A 13,866-nucleotide genomic window follows, 5' to 3' on the forward strand; every position below is an offset into this window, starting at 1 on the left:
ATACTAAAATTTATTCTCAGTGTAATAATGTAAGTAGATTATTCCCAGTGTAATAATAATCTGAGTGAACAGAATTAAACACGTGATGAAAAATCTTACTACAAGATTGGAAATTAAAATCATTAAAAAATAATCACTATAATATCGAAATATACGGGTCTAGGACATTTCGCCGTCGCCGTTTCGCCGTCGCCATTTCGCCGTCGCCGTTTCGCCGTCGAGCCATTTCGCCGTCGCCGTTTCGCCGTCGAGCCACTTCGCCGTCGAGCCATTTCGCAGTCGCCATTTCGTTGTTAGAATTCGTACTTATAATTTCGGGATGATCATTACTTGTATATAAGTTTTGAATGGTTTTCGAACGATTATATACTATCACTTTTGCATAATTAAGTTTTTTATTTTTGATACAGTAAAAACAATTGAAATTGAAATCCCTTTTCTCAATATTGTTTATTTCCGGGAATCTGATAATAGTCATATTTATCTATTTAATGATTTGTTTTTGGTTTTACTAGCAACATCAGCATTTTATTTACACTGATATTTAGTATAAAAAAAGTTAGTATGTTATCACGTTCTTGCGACATTTAGTATAAAAAAGTTAGTATGTTATCACGTTCTTGTAAACTTAACCAATGCCCGGATGGCGACGGCGAAACGGCCCACGGCGAACTGGCTCGACGGCGAAACGGCCGACGGCGAAGTGGCTCGACGGCGAAACGGCGACGGCGAAATGGCGACGGCGAAACGGCGACGGCGAAACGTCCCAGTCCGAAATATACTAACCTAGAATGACAATTGTGTTACAATATACAACGTTAAAAGTAGATGTTACTATATAGTTGTACATATTATATGTAATGACAGTTTAGAAGTTGTAATGTAATGTCAAGAAGATAAGAAAATATAATGTCAGTTATGTTCAAGTAAAATGTTTTCCTATTGTCCTGTAATTGAGTGAATTATAATCGTTGTTGGTCATTTAGTCAGCTCACCTAACTCAATTTATAACAGGTTACGGGCCCAGCTCACGTGGGAACTGAACAGGTGAAAAAATATGGCGATCAGCAATAATGATTATAAAATTCAAGTCGACAAACTTGAGGCTTCTGAAGACTGGGCAAAATGGAAATGGCACGTTTCGATGTTATTACGAGTGTATGCACTTGAAGACATTGTGAAAGGTATGCGTAAGTGTCCCGAGGTTACTGAAAATTCAACTTCATTGGAAGTAGAGAAGCATCAACAATGGTTAAAAGACGATGCAAAAGCGGTAAGTTTGTTAGCAGGTACGCTAGGAAAAACTGTTGCCGAGCTCGTGTTGACATGTACTCACGCTAGTGAAATATGGGACAAATTACGTGCGCGATTTGAACGTAGTAGTACGCAACGGTTAAACATGTTAATTGAAGCCTTCTTTAGAGCCCAGCATGATAAAAAAGAAGACATTAGTACACATGTTGCGAAGTTGCAGAAACTGTTTGTAGATTTGAATGATGAATTGCAGAAGCATGATGAAAATGTTTTATCCGAAAGAATGTTAAATGGCCGGATCTTATCAACTTTGGGTAAGGACTTTGATAATTTCAAAGATTTGTGGGACACGATACCATTAAAGAATCAAACTTTGAACTTATTGATTGAGAAATTGTCTGCCAATGAATTACGTGACCAAAGTACCACAGAATCTTTTGCGTTTGTTGCACGCAATAGCCCGACAGAAAAATACAAACAGAGCCAAAGTACAACTACTACGAAGTCAAAGAGAAATGTACATCGTGCAAAAGAGAAATTTCCATGTCACAAATGCAAGAAATTACGCCACTGGGCGAGAGAGCGTCTATTAAAAAAATCTGCTGAGAATTTAGATGAGAATAAAAGTAATGATACTGCTTTTTTGTCCGTTTTTTAAGTGCCTCATCTAACAATTGTGTTGAAAACCCAAACTGAACCCGAAAAGATATCACTTGGTAAGAAGGGTGTATGTATGTTAGCCGAAGGACAAGGAACGGTGAAAATTCTGAAAGATGCTGAATTGAAGAATGTTTTTTATGTTCCTGAAGCAAGCGCTCATTTGTTTTCTGTGAAAGCTGCTGGGCAAAGGGGGTTCATTACAGTACTCGACGAAAAAGGTGTAAATCTACATGATAAAAATACTCTTGAATGTGTAATGACTGGGTCCTTCAGTAATGGGCTGTATGCACTTGATATACGTGTTATGAAACCGACCAATCCCATTCAAACGAACTTAGTAGAGTCAACAGATATGTTACAAGTGTATCATGAAAGATTTGGTCATCAGCATAAGCAACACGTAAAGAAGGTCTTGAAGAAAATGAATATAGACATTGATGGGTGCAAAGAAAGCTTTTGCGATGGATGTGCAATTGGAAAAATGCATAGATTGCCATTTAAAACTAGGATCAATCGGCCACAAGTCACTGGTGAGCAGATCCATGCAGATGTGAATGGACCCATGTCTATAGAATCACTAGGAAGAGCACGTTATGACGTATGTTTTAAAGATGACTTTAGTAAGTATCTGAAAGTTTTCTTTATGAAACACAAAAGTGAAGTATGTACCTTCTTAGAAAAATTTTTAAATGAAGCAAACACAAATGGCCATGTAGTAAAGCAACTGAGATGTGATGGAGGGAGAGAGTTTGACAACAGAAAGGTATCTGAACTTCTTGCGAGTAGAGGTATAGAGCATTGTATCACTCCACCCTAAACACCTCAGCAGAATGGTGTTGCTGAAAGGGAAAACCGTACCATTGTAAAGTGTGCTCGTTCCATGTTAAACCCATGCAAGTTGTCCAAAGAATTGTGGACAGAAGCATGCAATACTGCAGTGTATCTGCTGAATCGCACAGGAAAGTCATCAATTGAGAATAAAAGTCCCTATGAATTGTGGTATGGAAAGCCAGTTGGGAGTTTGAAACATTTAATATTTGGCACTGAATGTTATGTTCACGTAAACAAACATTTTCGCAGTAAATTTGATGACAAGGCGATACATGGTTATTTAGTTGGTTACGTGAATGACAGGGATGGTTTTAGAATATGGATTCCATCTGAAAGAAGAATCGGATCGAGCCACGACGTACGATTTAAACTTGAGGTTATATGCAATTTGCGAATTTTTGAAGTTAAAGCCGAATCAGTGAACCAGAATCAGTCGGAATGTTTTAGTGTACATGAAAACTCCGAAGAAGTGAAAACTGGTATGATTGAAATTTTACAATCTGAGAAGTAAAATGTTTTCCTATTGTCCTGTGATTGAGTGAATTATAATCGTTGTTGCATTTAGTCAGTTCACCTAACTCAATTTATAACAAATTGTAGTTTTACCCCTTGACATTGTGTAAGTATGCATCTACCCGTTAACGAATACATAATTTCCTGAGTTCTATGTATAATAATCACGGACATGCGTTTTTTTTTTGTCACTTGCAACTTAATGCGTTACAGAGAATTCGATAAACTATGACGCACTGAAAGGAGGGTTTGGTATGAACTTTATGAGGAAGCTAAGTAAGGAAAACACATGTTTACTGTCGCTTAAAGAAATCATAGCTTACCCTTAAAATTATCTTCCACAAACTTAATAACTTCATCTTTAGTCGGATTATCGTTATATTTTGCCATAAACTTTTTGAAATTTCCTAAAGTTTCATCCGGGGATTGTCGTTGGCTCAAATCCACGAACGTCTTTGAGTCACTGAAGATCCTTGCGGATTGCACTGTGTCCAACAGCTCCCCTTGACAATAAATTAAACTATCACATGATTGTACGGTCTCAGCGCTGATATAGCTGAATAATACTGCCGAAGCGTACACAATGTAGCACTTCATATCGACTAGAAATTGTCAAAAGACGTATATGAACTGAAAAAAAAAAGATGAAAATAATATCGATTTAAAAAAATTGTTTATACACTCATCGGTACAAAAAACGGGCACCCCAAAAAATGGGTAATTTTTAATGTCTTGTATTTCCTAAACCTGATGTCCGATTTAAGCAATTTTTTAATATGTTATAGCCTTATTCTTTAACAATATCGCTGTAATAATATTGTTGCTAGACAGGTACATTGTCATTGTATACAGGGTGTACGAATCAAACTGTGTTTTTTTCTCAAACTTTGGAACACCCTGTGGAATGTTCTAGCTTTTATAAAACACTGAAATTAAAACCCAACTATAGCGTCAGGTTTTCTTAACATTCTGTTTTTTTATTTATTCGCCTATGTTGGATAATAAAAAAGTTAGGCACTTTAACAACTACCCCTGTTTTTCGTGAATACAGGGTGTTTTTAAATAAGTACGGCAAACTTTAAGGGGTAATTCTGCATGATAAAATAATGACAGTTTGCTTTATATACGTATGCCCGCAAATGCTTCGTTTCCGAGATAGGGGGTGTTGAAATTGTTCTTACAAACTGAAGATTTATTTATTGCTCTAAAACGGTTTGTGATATGCAAATGAAATTTGGTATATTTTAAGAGGTAGTTATTTCCCATTTTTTGGCATAAAATTAAGAATTTTATATTCACCATTGGCGTGCATACGGGTACCCCGTTAAAATAGCCCCGTCAAAAAAGCTCCGACAAAATAGCCCCGACATAATATCCCGCACACAAAATAGCTCCGACAAAATAGCCTGCAGACAAAATAGCCGCGGAATAATAACCCGCCGACAAAATAGCCCCGAAAAAAAAGCTCCCTTCAGAATTCATCATGAAATAATTCCTTAAAAATACATTTTTCGGAAATGGTAATTATCCTCTATTCAGATGTTTATCTTAACCACATTAAATAAAAATTGTCTTTTCAGAGAACTCGAGTCCTGCCTTTCCTGCCTCTTGGAAGTTTGAACATTTAAGTTAAGCGAAAATCAATGTTAACTTATGATATAAACATTTTTTTCTGTTTTCGGGCAACAGTAAAATGCATTTTAAATTAAATAAATTAAATACATTCTTCCTTTTTGTCAAATAATTTAAATTAAAAAAAGTTTTTGGACACCTTGTATAAATAATTATGTAATTGTTTATAAGAGGCTGTTTTAGCCGGGGCTATTTTAGCCAGGGCTGTTTTGACCGGGGCTATTTTGTGTGCGATCTATTTTGTCGGGGCTATTTTGTTTGCGGGCTATTTTGTCGAGGCTATTTTGTGTTGGGGCTATTTTGACGGGGCTTTTTTGACGGGGCTGTTTTGACCGGGCTATTTTGACGGGTCACGGTGCATACGGGTATAAACATTTTAGATATATCCCGTATGCACGCCAATGGTGAATATAAAATTCCTAATTGTATGCCAAAAAATGCGAAGTAACTACCTCTTAAAATATACCAAATTTCATTTGCATATCACAAACTGTTTTAGAGCAATAAATAAATCGTCCGTTTGTAAAAACAATTTCAACACCCCCTATCTCGCAAACGAAGCATTTGCGGGCATACGTTTATAAAGCAAACTGTCATTATTTTATCATGCAGAATTACCCCTTAAAGTTTGCCGTACTTATTTAAAAACACCCTGTATTGACGAAAAACAGGGGTAGTTGTTAAAGTTCCTAACTTTTTCATTATCCAACATAAGCGAATGAATCAAAAAACAGAATGTTAAGAAAACCTGAGGCTATAGTTGGGTTTTAATTTCAGTATTTTATAAAAGCTAGAACATTCCACAGGGTGTTCCAAAATTTGAGAAAAAAACACAGTTTGATTCGTACACCCTGTATACAATGACAATGTACCTGTCTAGCAAAAATATTATTACAGCGATATTGTTAAAGAATAAGGCTATAACATATTAAAAAAATTACTTAAATCGGACATCAGGTTTAGGAAATATGTACAAGACATTACAAAAGACCCATTTTTTGGGGTGCCCGTTTTTTGTGCCGGTGAGTGTATGTACCCATCTTCAGACACAGTAAAATTATAGATTGTGTTTATAGAAATTGTAATAATTTTTAACTAATTATTGACATTGCTTTACCCTGAAATTCACCCTTAAAATATGATAAGGCGTTATTGCTAAGGCAACCCATATTCAAAATTCGAGGCTTATGTTCCCTAGAGAAGTTTTACTTGAGCAATTTTTCTTATTATCACATATTTGTGCAATATTAAAAAAAGAACGGTACTTATAACACATCCATTCTCGACCAAAGCGTAACGCAAACTGTCTTGTGGCGTTTTGCTAATGTTGAGAGAGCCAAAGGGACCGTTCAAGTATTACGTAACGCAGATTGGGGGAGGGGGTCAAAAATCTTCAAAAATTGCGTTACGCAATAGCTAAACTCGCATAAGAGTGCGTTACGTAGGGGGGGGTTAAAAATCTTCAAAAATCGCGTTACGTAATACTTGAACGCTCCCAAAACCGGAAATGGTAATAACGACAGAAGCGCACCATGCAGATTCTAAGATAACTAAATTATATGATATGACATTATTCCACGATGCAGGCAACGCCTAAGAGAACGTGTTAGGATAAAAAGCAGAGTTTCCATTTTTTTAGGGTTATGGCACTATTAAGTCGGGGTGCGATATTCAGAATAAGCCAAATAAAAACGGGACATACGCAGTCAATACAGTGTATCGGAACTATATTTTGAAATAGTCGACCAATATAAAAGTTCGACACACATAAATCATAGCAAAATTAAGATCGGCATCTCTTAAAATATCGTGCAACTACCTGTCTCCTTTTACGAGCGGGAAAAGCCGAGAGTAGCCGGTCGCGTGTCGCGTATTGTGGCTTACTCGTAAAAGGGGACAGGTAGTTGAACGATATTTTAATACATGCCGATCTTAACGTCTTAATGTTTTATGTGTGTCGAACTTTTATATTGGTCGACTATTTCAAACTGTAGTTCCGACACATTATATTAACTGCGTATGGACCCTTTTCTATTTGGCTTATAATGTAGGTATATATATTTATTTATATTTATTTATTTAATTATATATATTTATAATTTTATTTATTTATATAAACAATTCCTCTTATAATGTAAAATGCGACTGAATAGACGGCATTCAAATGTGACATAGATTAAAACACTGGCTTGTATGAATAAAAATGAGCATGTAGTTTATACTCCAAATATTGGAGTACATTCTCCACATGGTAAGTGAGAACAGTTTAAACAGAACTTATGTACAGTTTGTTGTGAGAATATACTCATTTTTAATATGAATAAAAATGAACATTTTCTCACTGTACATAAGAGTACACTGCAAACTGTACATAAGAGTATCTACTCAAGCCGAGTATCTACAGTGGAACCCCGATAAGTCGGCCCCCGATAACCCGGAAGTTCGGCTAACCCGGACCGATTTTCACCAGACAAACATTTCAACAATAAAAATGTACTATCCGTTGGAAGATAATTCGGAAGGAATTTCCCAGATTATTTTGTGCTTGATATCGACCCAGTGTCTTAATCTGGGGAATTCCATCCGAATTATCTTGCAAGGGATAGTATGTAATATAATATTTGAGAGATAATAGGTTTGTTCTAGCAAACAGTCAAACTAGTCAGAAGCCGTCAGCAAACAGTTGGTCAGTGAGAGAACATAATACAGTCACCAGTGCTATCCCGTCTACTCGCGCTGGTCCACTATTCGCTGATGGTTTCAAACCGTTCGAAACTGATGCTAGAACAAACCTATTGTGAATTTGTGTAATTTGAACTATGTATATGATAGTAAAAATGACTCGTGGCACACGGCGGCGGCAGAGCGACGGTCATTGTCTCGGTTTTATCGGAAACAACAGGGAACCGTTATTCCTTTATTTATCTCAAACTGTCTTAACTTTGTTTAAAAAGACTAAAAATTTAAAAAATTCTTTTTTAAACAATGGTCTTAGTTTTCACTGTTCATAACATCGTTCCGATTGTGACTGTATTGTGTGTAGTACAGCCTTGTATGGTTTGCTTAAGTTTGTGTTTGCGTGTTTTTAATAATTTAGATGTGTACTTCATGTTATTTCAATTATAACGGAGTTTATCTGTAAGTACATATACCGTATTTTATTAATTTTTACCATATTCTCCGGCTAACTCGGATTTTAGATAACCCAGATCGGCCGCGGTCCCGATTAATCCGAGTTATCGAGGTTCCACTGTACTGATTTTTATTTCTTACTACGTGGAGAATGTATTCCAACATTGAGTATAAACTACATGCTCATTTTTATTCATACGCGCCATTGTCTCCAAATTAGAGAACTGAGAAAATTCGTACCATCCAATGCTTTGTTTAATCAGTTCAATTCTGGCAAGAAACAATGAAATTACATATTGACGATCGTTTCTCTTTTAGAAGACTCACAGTTCTGTGGAGTGAGAAGCACACTTTAGAGCGAGTGAGACGCTAAGTTAGACACGTACTAGGAAGCTAGTGAAAAGCGTATGCCATGCGTCGAGAACAATAATTGTTTTCGATCACTTGCAGGTTTTCATCGACCCCTGGAGGTCGATATCGACCACTCTTTGGGAATAACTGGTGTAGATCGACGCCTTCCAAGTAAAAGAGAGGCGCCATTCCATTAGTGCGTTGCGTTGCGACAATAATAATAATATCGTACGGCATTTTTGCCGGGGAGATCCTTTCGGATTGTTCCGGCGCCAATTTCATCTTTAACCCTGTTTCAAGTTACTAGTGTCGATGTACACTAGCCCCGGGGACCGACAGCTTAACGTACTCTCCGAGGCACGGTGAACAGCTTCAAGTTACTAGTGTCGATGTACACTAGCCCCGGGGACCGACAGCTTAACGTACTCTCCGAGGCACGGTGAACAGCTTGTATCATTTTTAGAAATAAAAATGGATTTTATGTGCCGGGGCTCGAACCCGTGCGCTCTGGCTTATGACACCAGTATCATGCCGCTGCGTCACGGCTGTTCACATTGCGTTGCGACGTCGCAACGGAACAACGCATCGGGACGTGACCCCATTAGTGCGTTGCGCTGCGCTGCGTCGCGTTGATCAGTTGCGATATTTCAACGGATCGACGAACAAGGGTGTTCTTCGATGGCAGTGTCATCGCAAGGCAGGTGTGGCATACAATGCGTTGTTCCGTTGCGAGGTCGCAACGCAACGCACTAATGGGACCTCGCCCCTGCGTTGTTCCGTTACGACGTCGCAACACAACGCACTAATGGGCCTTCGTCCTAAGAATTGCATCGAGATATTACAAAAGGTTTTGTTACCCTCATTACTTGCTTTTCAGTCATAGCACCATCTAGTCAAAGAAATATAAGTAATCTCGTCAAAACAACTATCGTACGATCACGATCCTTATTTTCAGTCTTTTATTGTTAGAAACATAATTTACTACAAATAACATAAACATTTTTTTTTTTGTAGAGAACTCTTATTTCAACCTTGTATGATTGTAATTGTGTATCAAAAATAATAGTAGGATACAAGTAGCTGGTTATAACTCAAAATGTAATATTGATATTTCGAAAAGTATCTTGCTCATGAAAGAAAAAAGTTGGCAATTATCAAGTAAACAAAATTGGAATTAGTTATTTGCAAAAATGTCTCATTCTTTTTGGCAGTTTACCACAGTTTTATCGGTTAAGATAAAAAAGTAATGGATTACGACAAGACTCACCGTTTGGCTCAAAATCGCAAGAACCATATACGAGTACATATTTGCGACCTTTAATTTTGATGTATGAATAACTTTTTTTGTAGATGTGAGACTGATTGGACTTTTTTCACATTTCATTTTTAATGATGTCCCGAACATTCGTTACAATTTTTAGCTGTAGTGAATTTTTGTGAACTTGAATATCTATGTTGACCTGTCTACAAGTTACAGAAGTTACTTTTTTTTTCTTTTTTTAGCGTCGACATCCGACATCCGAATGCTATTATTTTGGTCACAACATAGACATGGACAAACAAGTTCAGATAAAAATCTGCTGTGTATAAAAAAACATGTATGTAAGTTTACGCAATTTGATTGCATATGTATGGGTCCTTTGGAGACCCGTTAAGTATGTATCGGAATTCATTTAAACACACATTAGGTGGTCTGATAACAAGGAACGACAAATAAATTAAATTACAACCAAGATAAGATTATTGTGACTAATGAGATAATTAATTTTTAAATGGAGCGCCTATAGTTATTAATTCTACATTAGAGTACGGCAATGATGACATTCTAAAAAATTGGTAAAAACTAAAAAATCCGAAATAGTTAATAATTTTTGTGCCTTAATCACAAACATACCTGGTATTATATTTCATCACTCAGTGATTTTTGTAATGATTTTTCCCGTACTGTTATCTTTACTATTTTTAAATACTTCTGAGAACCTTGGAAAAAGTGAATACAGTAATTATCTGGTAATTATCTTACTTTCACAATTGCATTATGTTTTACAACTCGTAATCATCCCGATTAATCAGTAAATGTGATTATGTGTTGAGCTTTTTTAAAATGTTAATTGTTAAAGCAAAAAGTAGATATCAACTTATCAACCTTTATTAGATTACAAGTACCGGAATGGGACGTTTCGATGCCGCCGGTTCATCGCCGGCCGTTTCGATGCCGCCGGTTCATCGCCAGTCCATTTCATCGCCGTCATATCTCGCATTTCCTAGAATTCCTAATTAATACTAAAAATAACTAATAATTGTAACTGTCGAAAATTCGGAAATATATCAAATAGGGATTAATTGACTGGCGATGAATCGGCCGGCATCGGCATCGAACTGGCGGCATCGAAACGGCGGCGATGAAACGTCCTAGACCCACAATTACCTACACTTGAACTTGATTATTCTTGACTGCAAGACAAGATAAAAACCTCCCCAAATTTTTGGGGGGTGTAAACGTGTTTCTCCCATTTTTAAATGTTCTAAAGGACTCAGTTACTTACATCAAATTATATGTAACCTGTAAAAGACTTTGATTTGATCTACATATTTTGAAGTCTATAAAATTGGGAAATCCTAAAATACCAGTATTTCGGGTTTTTGAAGGTAGCGCACTTCATGAAAAAATCTGGAAAAATTATAAATGTTTTTTGATAAAATACACAACACAAAAAAATTAGACCTACAGCCATCTCCAAAAAAAGTTAAACGCCTTTTTCTAAAATTTTGGAGATCATGTACACTCAACGGGTTTATAAAAAATAGACGTTAGCTATTATTTTTAGTCTGATTTTTGAATCACATAGAACGTAAAAAAGATGAAAAAATTGAATTCTGGGAGTGAGAGCATTTTGCCTATCTTTACGGGGGTACCCTTTATATTTACCAAAAACCAAATATGTGAAAAAAGTGGAGATGTTAAATCTTTTAAATCTGTTAATCCCATCTTGCTGAAAACTAGTAAATTGGCCCCCATATCAAACAAAATGTAGGAAGTTATTCCATGGATAACAATTAAATAGACTATTTCACTAGACTATTTTTAACTATTAAACGTCATAGCAACGCGAAGTTTCCTACTGATAAAACTCCTTCCTGCCCGTGATTTCTCAGCGAGAAAATGATGACAGATCCGTCACGAAGGTGTCTGGTAATTCTGTGGGTAATTCTATTGTTGTCAGATTGACAAACGTCATTCCAGTTGGATTCCAGTCACCACCAAAAGTTGATCGAAAATCTCAGAACAACAAACGAAGCTGGACCGTCGAGTTTCCAAATTCTACAGGTCAATAATACACAAAATCATGCTTTTGTAGAAAAGAATGGGCAAACTACTATAGCTTATTTATAGCTATAATATATCGTCGGCTTACTGCCAAAACCAACCAACTCCATTTTAAAAGTTTTGGGAAATCTTCCTTTTAAACTTTAATTTGAAAATCAACTCAATTTAAAAAAATTATTTAATAACTGAAAAATATTTTTGTCATATTTTTCAATTATTAAATCATTATTTAAATTTAGACGATTTTTCATTTCAAATTAAAGTTTAAAAGGTAGATTTCTCAAAACTTTTAAAAATGGAGTTGATTGGTTTTGGCAGTAAGCCGACGATATATAGCTATAATATTTAATATTTAATATTTAATATTTAATATTTAATATTTAATATTTAATATTTAATATTTAATATTTAATATTTAATATTTAATATTTAATATTTAATATTTAATATTTAATATTTAATATTTAATATTTAATATTTAATATTTAATATTTAATATTTAATATTTAATATTTAATATTTAATATTTAATATTTAATATTTAATATTTAATATTTAATATTTAATATTTAATATTTAATATTTAATATTTAATATTTAATATTTAATATTTAATATTTAATATTTAATATTTAATATTTAATATTTAATATTTAATATTTAATATTTAATATTTAATATTTAATATTTAATATTTAATATTTAATATTTAATATTTAATATTTAATATTTAATATTTAATATTTAATATTTAATATTTAATATTTAATATTTAATATTTAATATTTAATATTTAATATTTAATATTTAGTATTTAATATTTAATATTTAATATTTGATATTTAATATTTAATATTTTATATTTAATATTTAATATTTAATATCTAATATTTTTTAAGGATAGCTATGACACGATTTTGATAGGCACCCATGCAAGAAATATTTGTCTGTGTATGAAATTTAATACAAAAAATGTTTCATCCGGAAAGCAGATGAGTGCAGGTCGACCTATATTCGGATTTTAGACTCTATAAGAAACGTTTTATAGGCAAAATATTTTTTTTCATCATTAAGTTTATTAAAAAAGAACAAAGTAAAATCAGCTGTACGTAGTGTTGGAAAATTCTCGAGAATGAAAAATCGGAGAATATTCTCGAGAATATTCTCGATATGGAGAATTTTCTGAGAATGAACCCCATGACGCACTTAAGAATATTGTTGAAGATGAAAAATAGGAATTTAAAAATCATGATCTTATATACAAAATTATGAGACGAAACAACAGTGTTCTTTGTATATAAAAAAATACAAAAACAACAGAAAACACAAAATTTCTTTGACAAAAAAAAAATGAAATTTTCTTCTTAACAGCAAATAATCGATGTGGTATGATAAAAGATGAGACCTCACATTCAGAATCTATTTCTATTATTAGCTCATCCTAGTCACCTACAATCTGCATTTCAATGTACTGATGAGTTGTGGGATTTTGTTTTTCACGAGTGGCCAGCTCAGTAATTGATTGGTCTACGTCTAACAATTTTAAATTGTGAGCAATAAAAGTTACCTTACGAGCCCGTTCAGCAGTGAGCCGGTTTCTTTTAGAGGAGTGGATAAAAAACCATAAGTATTGAAACTTCTTTCAGTCGCACTGGATGAAGACATGATTGATATATCAATTACTACTTTAGTTAATTTTGTTCCGAAACATGTACCTTTTTACCATATGATTAAGTCTAGTTTTTCAATTGATTTTACAACGTATGGTTTTCCAAAAAATCCCTCCTTAGACCAGTGACGGATCCAGGGAGGGGCGATGGGGGCGATCGGCCCCCCTCTGAAACCAAGTGATTGAATTTTTTTAAATTATATATAAAGATTATAAAAACATTCATTTATTTTTATAGAAATTTAGCCAATCGGCCCCCCCCTCTTAACGATTCTGGATCCGCCACTGCCTTGGACCGATAAAGTGCTAAATCTGCCATTATTTCAGCCGACTCATTACCATATTTTAAAGTTGCTAAATTATCTACAAACTCAGTTTCCTCAACTTGTTCTCTGCTTAAATGAAAACCATTCTCAATATTTGCACGTTAATATTGCATCAAAACAAAAAATATTGACACTGTAAACACCCTTGCTAGTGGTTCATGGGATTGGCA

At 34.5% G+C, this 13,866-nt stretch overlaps 1 protein-coding gene across 10 annotated transcripts in view; it reads right to left on the bottom strand.

Annotated features, from left to right (window-relative positions):
- LOC126882035 (trehalase-like) overlaps positions 1-13,866 on the bottom strand; it is a 122,245-nt gene that overhangs the window by 25,491 nt on the left and 82,888 nt on the right. For all 10 annotated transcript variants that reach the window (XM_050646814.1, XM_050646819.1, XM_050646817.1 and 7 more), the window contains one exon: positions 3,582-3,888. In XM_050646814.1, coding sequence (XP_050502771.1) covers positions 3,582-3,855 — 274 coding nt within the window. In that variant the 5' untranslated portion in view covers positions 3,856-3,888. The remainder of the gene's footprint in view (positions 1-3,581; positions 3,889-13,866) is intronic.

Source organism: Diabrotica virgifera, chromosome 3 (genome assembly GCF_917563875.1).
Source record: "Diabrotica virgifera virgifera chromosome 3, PGI_DIABVI_V3a".
Lineage (NCBI taxonomy): Eukaryota > Metazoa > Arthropoda > Insecta > Coleoptera > Chrysomelidae > Diabrotica > Diabrotica virgifera.